The 10,401-nt window shown below is 35.1% G+C and overlaps 2 protein-coding genes across 2 annotated transcripts; one reads left to right on the forward strand and one right to left on the reverse strand.

Annotated features, from left to right (window-relative positions):
• Window positions 1-824: 824 nt before the first annotated feature.
• On the reverse strand, window positions 825-4,169 carry LOC137824952 (uncharacterized). Its single transcript, XM_068630645.2, has 10 exons — window positions 3,631-4,169; window positions 3,381-3,555; window positions 3,148-3,306; window positions 2,900-2,993; window positions 2,532-2,602; window positions 2,236-2,287; window positions 2,054-2,102; window positions 1,823-1,957; window positions 1,390-1,509; window positions 825-1,290 (listed from the first exon to the last, which is right to left on the reverse strand). Exons 1-10 carry the CDS (start codon window positions 3,834-3,836, stop codon window positions 1,155-1,157), a joined length of 1,197 nt encoding a protein of 398 aa, XP_068486746.1. The 5' UTR covers window positions 3,837-4,169; the 3' UTR covers window positions 825-1,154.
• A 241-nt stretch (window positions 4,170-4,410) lies between these two features.
• NUFIP (GATA zinc finger protein) lies at window positions 4,411-9,342 on the forward strand. Its single transcript, XM_068630583.2, has 8 exons — window positions 4,411-4,551; window positions 4,781-5,872; window positions 6,009-6,115; window positions 6,200-6,276; window positions 6,350-6,416; window positions 7,627-7,714; window positions 7,798-7,857; window positions 8,492-9,342. The coding sequence occupies exons 2-8, from the start codon at window positions 5,003-5,005 to the stop codon at window positions 9,116-9,118; spliced, it is 1,896 nt and encodes a 631-aa protein (XP_068486684.1). The 5' UTR covers window positions 4,411-4,551; window positions 4,781-5,002; the 3' UTR covers window positions 9,119-9,342.
• The last annotated feature ends 1,059 nt before the right edge of the window (window positions 9,343-10,401 follow it).

Raw genomic sequence — 10,401 nt, forward strand, 5'->3', positions numbered from 1 at the left:
CCAACAAAACAAATAAAAAAAAAGAAGAAGAATAAAGAGAGTTTGTTTTACAACCAAATGACTAATATAAATACTCATTCTTCAAAATCATTGTTGATAGTAGTCAAGTATGAGTAAAAGTAGGTTGTAAAACATTAAGAAGATAAATGGATGTTTTAACATTTAAAAATTTGAAATAATTGAAAAATTTGAAATAATTGAATAGTTTTTTTTTTTTTTTTTATAAAGTGTAGACAAAAGATAACGAGAAGAAAGAATGTGATAAGTTTAATAAAGTGTATAAAAGAAGGAAATGATAAAGTAGTTAATACAGGCGTAACAGGAGAGTTACTAAAGCGACTTTTGGAGAGAAGAGTTGAAGCAGACACTTTGGAGAGTGAGGTTCTCTCGAATAACCTCTTATTGAAAGTGTGAGTTGATGTTTTTTTTATTCCTTAACTTCATTCATTATTGCATTGGTTCTGGATTGGATTTAGTTTGACAATAAAATTCAAGATTGTTTGTTTCTTGTACTTATATCAGTTATATGAATCAGTATTTAGATATGCGATCTTGGCATTGTTGTGTGTTTTTGGGGTATTACACAAGGATGGAATCAAGAATTGATGGGTTATAGTGAATGTTTCAATAGGTTATTTGAGGTAGGGAGAAAGCTAAGAACGAGTAACATGTTCGTTTTCAAAGACCTGAAGATTTGGTAAGAGGTCTCACAATTGATTATGTGTTAACTGCTTTAATTGTCATATATTATGAATGTTTTTGAATTGTTTCCTTAAGAAGATTGCAAGCAAGAAATGCGCTTATAATGTATGACACCAACCCTCTCAACAAAAAAGATAGTTTTACTTTTCCCGGAATAGATGACATGTCTATATTCCGTGTAGCAGGAGACACATCAAGTTGATTTACATACACTATCATAACTACATCATATGATACTTTTTCTCTGAAAGATGAGTAATGCTAGCATCATTAATTACAAAAGTAAGAATCAAAGACAAACATTCTGCAATGAAATAAATTCTATCTAATGACAGCTAAACAAACCAGTTTACACTATAAAAATTGATGTCCTTTTATATATAATGTTCATGTTTCATAGGTCTATCAAATCTAAGCTAAATCCAGACAAATACACCTAAACTTATGGGACCTCAAGCACATACTGCTTCCGCTTCCTGATGCACACGCCTGCTCTCAATAAATGTCAGTCGAAATTTCTTAAATCTTCCGTCCTTTATTGCTTCTCTTATTACACGAAAGAACATCAGGTAGTGGTGCGTATTATGGCTGCAAAATTCAGTATAAATTAATGCTTGCATGTTCAAAGTATTAATTATTTGTAACATTATTGTTTGATACTATAATTTGAAGTAAAGAAATTCATACATTTCTAGCAGAGTCTGTGCCAGCATTTCATGAACATTATATAAGTGATTGATGTATGCTTTAGTATGATTCTGGCATGTATAGCAGGTGCAGTTTCCTAAAATTGGGGACATATCTTTCCTGCATGAAAAAAAGAGCAGAAAGATGAGTAAACAAGGTGATATTAAGTTGATTTCATTTTTAATCAATGTGTTCTTTGTTGGAATCCTCTTCAACTAAACACCTTCAATCCTCATCTATTTCCACTTTACCAACTTATTTCTATCACACCTATTTCTTTCCTCTCAGCTAAAACAAGGTATAACTAAATAGCATAACTAAATAGCTATTTAAATAAAAGCTATAACTAAATAGCATCCATTTACATTCAAGTTTCATAAAGTGGGGTTAATGGATAGCATCAAAATCAGAAAGAAGTTAAAATGGTGCCTACCTGTAAACTTTTGCTCTCAAATTGATTTTAGTCAAGTCCCTATCCATCTGGCATTTCTGAAAATCATATTGATCTCCACCCTTGTCTAGTGAAAACGTTAGTGCAAATCCTCCAAGTGTAAGGGAATATATGTACCTATGAACCATCACAGAAAACCATCCAAATTCCATAACACAATAGATCAAGAAATTAGGGATATTGAGCAAATGAAAATTGGAATTAGCTACTAACGTTGAATCAAAAAGATCAATCCCAGCTTCAATTCCTTCCAAGATCTCCTCTGTAAGGTTGAGATCAGTTTTAAGCACAATAAATTTGTTTTCCAACTCAATAAAGAAACATCAAGAAACAGATGTAAAAACACATGTATTAAGCAAAGCAGGAGGCTAACATAGATATTAAACTAGGTGTACCTGGGAGCCCAAGCCCACTGATCATGCGTGGTTTTTCATCCGGCAAGACATCCTGGGAACAAGGTCACCTTATGATATCAAATGATATAACTTTCACCAACAAAGTCTCCCAAAAGCTTAAGCTATTTATTGACATGAATGAATTTGTATTTGTTGATTATGTGACTCATTCATCTATTATTATTCCTCTATTTCCTAATTTCCTCATCTATTATCATATTAACAATAGAAACATCCAAGAGTGTGTAGTAAGAATGAAATGGAAATGTACAACCCATAACTATAGTTGGACTTACTGTAACAGCACTTAGAAGAGCACCTCGTTCTTCAATGCCCTCGCCTAGACCAAATCCTCCAATCCAATAACCTGCATCAGTCATTACAGTTCATCAATAATATGTATCAAAACAATACATGCATTTGAAGATCTCAAATGAATCACACATAGTATTCAGCGTCATTGATTCAATGCAATAAATACACAATATTCAGCCAGCATTTCTCCTAATTATGGAACAATAAAATCTGTACAAAGAAGTGTGAACACCATCTTCAGCAGCATATTCCTAGAGAACACCATCTTCAGCATACTTTTAGAGATTCTAACACAAAAAGAAGTGTGAACACAGTAACACCAATGTATAAGACAACTATAGAAAAAAACCTGAAACATTTCGCTTGGCCACCTCCACTGCACATCGCTTCCTTTCATCCAAATTTGGGCCTCCAACAATAGCACCAAAGACTGACCCAGCTGCCTAATTTTCAGACATTAATATAATTAAACTAGTTATGACAACATTATCGAAACCACATTCATTACATCTATTAAATTTCTGAGAATTCGTGAACTTCAGGACACAATTCATATCACAAGTAGAGCAAAAGAAGAAAACACAAATTGTCCTTTACCGGATTTAATGCAAGGCAATCGTCAAGCCATCGCACAGTTCTATCTACTGAGGTTTTGTTCCTTTTATCAGACACCCAAGCAGGTACCTCATCAGCCAAAGTGGCCCATATATTTGGCCTCATGCATGAAATCATTTCAACATAATCTTTGGGTTTAATCTGGGCATTTGAAGATACATTAGATTCATCCTTATTTAAAATGTAAAACTACAGCAGATTGACACTAAATTTACCAACAGACGACCACAAGGAGTCTCAAAAGATGCTCCGAGTTTGGTAGCTCCCTTAGACTCAGGAAGGCATTGGATGGAATCTCTGGGTACCGCCGCAATTCCATATTGGTGCAAACCAAGCATCTGGTGAAGGCCTCCTATTTTTGATATCGTGGTTGAAGCAAGACCTTCCAAACTAGAAAAATGGAGCAGAAGAGAATCAGAATAACGTGAATTATAGATTATGAAAATTGGAGGCATTACTTCTTACAAGTGGAGTGGAGAAGTTTGAAGGAGATGGGAATCAGGAAAAGGGAGAGAAGTGAGTAGGTCAGGGGCGATAAAATGTGGAAGCCCTTTACGAGTGGATAGGAGAAGAGCTGGGGTCTCCATGGCTTTTGGGCAGCTTCCCATCTCTAGTGCTCCTACCCGACCACCGCCACAGCATGCCTTCTTCACCACAAACTTCATTTGCATGTTGTGCTGGCAGTCGCCGTCGCCGTCGCAGTCGCAGTCGCAGTCGCAGGCGCAGCCTTCTTTCTGATGCTAAATGGTACCGTTACTGGTTTCTGCACCCTTGCAATGCACAGGTATTCGGTCCGGGTCTTAGAAAAAAAATATATTTATATGTAAATTTTAATTGATAAAAGTAAAATAAATTCAGTTGTTAAAATAATATTAAATTGATTAATTTTATGGAGTATTTTTTCTTCTATTAAAAATAGAAGATGCAGTTAGATTCACCTCAATTGAATTTGATTTACTCCACATTGCTTAAAAATACATTGTTACAAATTCAATTTCTGAAAAAACAAAATAAAATTTGAAGGAAGTTTTCCCAATTAAAAAAAAAACAGAGTATTAAAAAATAAAATAAAATGTACATCAATTAAATAAAAATATCCAATTTGGAGCCGCTCTTGTATTCTGCAGCCTAATAAAAAAAAAACAGAACCCAAATAACCTAAATCCCAATGTAACCCTAATTCCGCACCACCCAACGGCACCACTGGGACTACCGTCGACCTAAAACCCGCAACCTACAAACACCGCACGAACCGCCACCACCGCGCGACGACCTCTGCCCAATTGTCATCACCGCGCGACCTGCTCCGCTCGATCGCCACCACCTCCGCTCCAGAGAAGACGCAACGAATGTGACTGAAACCAAAACGCAACGCGAAACCCTAAAGTGAGTTTATTCCATTTAATGTTCCTCATTTGAATATGTATTTCTTACTTAATTACAAGCTATTCAAATTATTAAGAAATAATAATAATAATTATTATGAATTAAACATGTCCATCATGATAACTTTGTTGTATATTATAAGTATAAATATAAATTATTAATTTCTTGGAAGATCTCCCAATGCTGTTATCCCTTGCATTTGCCCTGAAATTTCTTTTTTCGTGCGCAGTTCAGAGGAGGAACAAAAACAGAGCAAGTTCACTCCAATTGCCGCTCAAGCATTTTGGAGTTTTGAAATCAACTGTCGATTTTCTCGGTAAAGTCTCAGAGTTCTTGTTGTTTTGGCCAGGTTCAGAGTTCTTGAATTCCTTTCCTACTATACTTCACCCTCCAAAACCGAGTTTAATTGAAACCTTGAACTGTATAGATTTCTTGTGTTTATGTTAACGGCATGGCTAACAATGCCAACTCTTCCTCCAAAACCCAACCCCCTTATGCTCCTAATCCTAACCATCAAAATTTCTTGCAAAACAATGGTGTGGGCATGACACCCCAGGCCCAATTAGGTTCTGGCAATGGCAACCACCTAAGCCAAAGCTTGATGACCCCTTTTATGCAGCCACTACCCATGAGTGCAGCACCTTTCATGAATGCTGCAAATCACAATCATTTTCCCCTGCAAAACAATCAGATGCATCTGCCTCAAATGGGTTTGCCTGGTCATCAACAATGTCAACCCCATGTGGGGGGTTTAGGTCCCCAAAATAGTGTTGGCAATCCCAATTACAGCAATCCGATGTATCCTGTTCAGGGACAAGTCATGCAAAACGCAACTCAACTCAATTTGTCTCAATTACAAGGACAAATGTTGGCACAAAGTATTTTGAATATGCTTCAGCCGCCTAATATGAATTTGAGTATGCCAAATGGCCAATTTTGTGCCCCTTATCCTATGCAGAATATGAATCAACAGTTACCTAATCAAATGCCAAACCCTTCTCAAGGGGTTCCTCATGTCATGCATCCTGGTTCCTGCCCTGTGTTTGGGTTTCCAAACCAAGTGCCTCAGGCTATGGTCCCTCAGAATTCATTATTTTCTCCAAATGCCCAATTAGGTTTTGTTCCTGGAAATCAGGTTCGGCCGCAGATGGACCTGAACGAGAAAAACCTTGCTCCACCAAATGTGAGTGCAAATGCATTTGTATCATGGTCTCCTTTTTCATCTCAGCAGTTACAAGGGAATGCTTCTGGATCACTTAATCCTAATTTGGCTCATACAAGTAACTCTCAACCTCCTGCATTCATGAAGTCACACTCGCAGGTATTTAAAACTGAAGTCTTTTCTGTCTTTTAATGTGTGTTAACAGAGTTTGTTGTTTCACTACGCATAAATACCATACTATTGTAAATGAAGCTGTGGTATTTATATTTACCGCAAATCCCAATAATTGCTGCAGGAAAATCCTTGTGGCAATATTAAAACTAATGTTCCAAACACTAACTGGAATGGATCACCAAGTAAAAACTTCAAAAATAGACCAAATCGAGGGGGCTTTCAAGGAGGGTATGTTATTTTCTTTTCTCTTTTATTACTCCTGATCACTTGCATGCTTTTCCTGCGAGTTACAATGTTGCCTTGTTCCTTTAGATTCCAGAAGTCTAAATTTCATGATGTCAATAATGGAAAGAGGAGAAATGGGTTTCCTAAAGAACATGATGGAAGAGGTTTGAACTTTTCTTCCTTGTTACCCAGATGAAACATTTTATGTGGTTAGGCTAATGCTTGTGATGAAAGCAGGCCCTTACAGTGGGAGGGCAGGACATGATAGATTAAGATCAAAGGAACATAAGCAGCAACCTGAAAGGTAGCTTCTGCTTCACTTTCTGATCCTTTTTTATCTGGTCCCAGTTTATTACTTGCAAGCAGTCATGTTTTAATTGTCTCTGTTCATAATGATAATGTGTAACGACGAGATGCTAATTAAGTAGTTCTTAGTTTATTTGGTACTTCCTGAAAGTGAAGGTTATTTCACATTGCTGTTTCTAGAGTCCTAAAAAAGATGGTACTAGATATCAACTCAGTGTAATATTTTCTTGAAAATGTGAGAATTTACTTGAAAAAGAATGATGTGCACCAGAAAAGTAAAACAATGTTAATAGACATTTTTTGCCACTCTGATAGAAGTTTAGTCATATCATATTATCCTCGATTCTGTGTACAAATGTCCAGTTTTCTAGACTGTCATTAGTCACTACATATGGGACATAGGGAATAAGTCAACTCTATATTGAACCATTCTCTGTAACAAACTTTAATAAATGCAGTTATCAGCTATTCATTTTAACTAAAGGTTCGCAAAGTAAAAATACTTGACATATAAGCCTGTTGTAGGACAGGAAAATATTTTGGTCTATTTTAATTTTGAACTATGAGATCAGGCATGGTCGTTAGAAAATATCTGAGACTGAAAATACTGTATGAACATAATGGTGACATCAAGCCATCTTAGAGACCCAAAATTGTGTCAACCACGGTACTTTGTAGGTCATTTTTTGAACACCTCTGAAAGCACAAGTTTATTTGGGATGACCTTCAGTGCACACACTCTTGCAGTGTATGTGGCATTAAGGATCCAACAATGGTAACTTTTCTTGCCTTTTATGTGTTGTAAGTATGTTTTACTTTTATTTGATCCATCTGAATTTTTAATTGAGACAAGTGTGGTAGTCAAAAAACACCCGTGGTTCTATATAATTAAAATGACCTAACTACCTTCAACATATTGAATCAATAAGCTTGTTACCTTTCACAGTTTTAGTACCATACTTGTGATTTTTGTCTAAATAAATGTCTTCCAGAATCCAGATAACCTTCTAAATGAAATTAGATTTCCTTTCGGTGTTATTTTTATAAATTATTTCTGCTTTCTTATCAGATTTTTATTGTCTTTTCACTATTGAATTACTTTTCTTAGACATATAGTTTCACAACTTATTCTTTTATACTGAAAATACATTAACTCTAAACCTGATTTTGTTTATGATTGCTATTATCCTCGATTCTTGAATGGTTAGATCTTTCTGCGTGACTTACTCTGAGCAAGAAATTCAACAATGGCGTGAAGCACGGAAAAAGAATCATCCTTGTAACAACTTTCAGAAGGTTGTAAACAAACTGATCTATCCATTGCTTGTGTGTTATCACACATTATTTTCTAAATATCAATTCCTGAATACTAATTGCAGAGGCACAGTGAATGCCCGATGGACTCCAAGGTCATTAAAAGGGAGGTCTTACAAAGAGAGGTATAGTTCTTAGAGGGATGTTATTAGCATGTAACACTTCCCAATATATATCATGTCGTGAAATTTAATATTGTTGTTTGATATAGAAGTTAAGCAAATAGTCTTTTTTAGCATGAAATGTAAGTGCGGGTACATAAATGGTTCTGTATGATAAGAATTGACATATTTCGTTTTTAGAACGAAAAAATAAATAAATAAATAAATAACATACAAAAACTTTAATTTCTTTAGTTTTGTTTGAACTCCGTTAATGATTGAGTTGAGATAATTAAGCACATGTTTGGTCTTTAGTAATTGCCATATCCTTTTATTAAAGGATAAATTAACATTAATAAGTAATTAACCTTCTGTTAATATGCAATCAAATATAGTATTGGCATATTTCCTTTTTAATACAAAAAAACCTTTGTACAAAAGCTTTAATTCTGTTAGTTTTGTTTGAACTCCATTAATAGTTAAGGTAATTAAGTACGTGTTTTGTATATAATATTTGTTATGTGTGTTTATTAAAGGAATAATTAATGTTAATATGTAATTAACCTTGCAATTATCCCAACTCTACTTCAATTACTTTTTTAACTCAGCAAATGGTATTCCAATTCATTAATGCAGTGTATATATTTTGTCTTTGCAGCTTAAGGAGGTTTTAGCAAAGCAAGCTGAATTGGGAATCGAAGTTGCTGAAATACCATCACATTACCTTAAGAATTCTGAAAATCAAGGTCTTCACAATGAAGGGAAAAACAAATTTAGTGACAAAAGAAAGTTCCAAAATAAGTTCAACAAGAAATTAGACAGAAAAGGTCGGTTAGGCAAGAAGCAAAAGTTTGCTGACAAAGACTCTTCAGAAAGCCCTTTTTTAAAGAAGACGAAGCCAACCTTATTGCAAAAACTCTTGAGTGCTGATATAAAGAAGGATAAGAGCCACTTGTTTCAGGTTTTCAGGTTCATGGTAACAAATTCCTTCTTCAAACATTGTCCTGACAAGCCACTTAGATATCCATCAGTCATAGTTAAAGAAAACGGGTCTGAAGTTCACACTGAAAAAAATGTTCTTAAACGCGGGAACGAGGCAGCTGTTAAAAAAATCGTTAGCCTCAACAACGATGATGATCATGATAGTGAAGACAAAGACAGTGATGTGGATGAGAATGACTCTATTGTGCATAGCAATCCACACAAAGAACTTTTTTCCATGGTTAAAGGTAGTGAAGAAGGATTTGAGAAATCTGATGAAGAGGAGGGAGAAATTTTAGAATGAAATTCCAAGGTTGCTGCTCCACTTTTTGCAGCAAAGTTTTGAATGCTGGTGGTATACGTTTTCTGTTTAATCATTTGCTTCCCTTATGGTTTTACCACCACACCCTCCTTTCATTTAAGGTTATTTTTGTTATTTTGGATGAAATTTTTGTCATTTTCAATTGCAGATTGAGTGTATGTTGGAATTGATATACCGCATGAAGAAATTGTCTAATTTTTGTTATACATCCCAACGCTCCCACCGCCCCTATATGTTATAAAGTTTACCAAAAATAGATTAATAGTCAAACTTATATTTTCTTTTTTCAAATTTCATCCTAAACTTTTTTTTATATAATTATTGAAAATATTCATTTAAATATGATAAAAAATTTATTGAAAGTTTCATTTTAAGGATTGCCTTTAAATGAGTGATTTATTCAAAAAATATCATACTCCTAGTGATTAGTTTTGTAATACGAAATAAAATTAATTAGGCTGCAACATTTTTCTTTACGTGGAATTTCAGGAAAAAACTATATTGGAAGAATTTTTCTGAAATTTTGTTCAAACCAAGGTTATCTATCCTCTACGAAAACGTGTGAAATTTTGTCTTACTTTCGGCAATTTTTATTGTGGGTCCGTATTGCGTTGAAAAAGTTCAGTACTTCCATATATTGTTTTCACTTAGGTAAGGAGACACGTCCAACAAAGAATCATAAAAAGGAGATACGGGGAAGGACGTTATGTTTTCGGAAAATAAGTTTTGTTCACTCTCGGTCTGGGACTTACTACGCCTTACTCCTTGGGTGTTTTGGTCTGAAATTTCTACCAGACGTTCGTCACTGTGTCTATTGAGTTTTGGCTGAGGTTTGAGGCCCAGATTCGTACCACAAGATTGACAATAAATTTTTTATTGATCACTGTCAGGGCTGAAAGGAAGGTTCGTTTGTGTGCGAAACTGTTTGATTTTTTTCGTGGGCGAATACTCATCCGTTTGACCTGAATTTTATCGCGTTTTGTCCCAAATTCAGTGGAGATTCCTACGTGGAATTTCAGGAAAAAATTATTTCGGGAGAATTTTTCGAAAATTTTGTGCAAACCAAGGCTATCCTCTACCAAAACTTGTGAAATTTCGCCTTTCGGCAATTTTTATTCTGGGACCGTATTGCGCTGAAAACGTTCACACAAGTACTTCCATATGTTGTTTGCACCCAGGTAAGGAGGCACGTCCATAAAAGAATCACAAAAAGGAGATACGGGGAAGAAAATCCAGGACGTTTTGTTTTCGGAAAACCAGTTTTG

The sequence above is a fragment of the Phaseolus vulgaris genome, chromosome 11, assembly GCF_051622355.1.
Source record: "Phaseolus vulgaris cultivar YP4 chromosome 11, ASM5162235v1, whole genome shotgun sequence".
Lineage (NCBI taxonomy): Eukaryota > Viridiplantae > Streptophyta > Magnoliopsida > Fabales > Fabaceae > Phaseolus > Phaseolus vulgaris.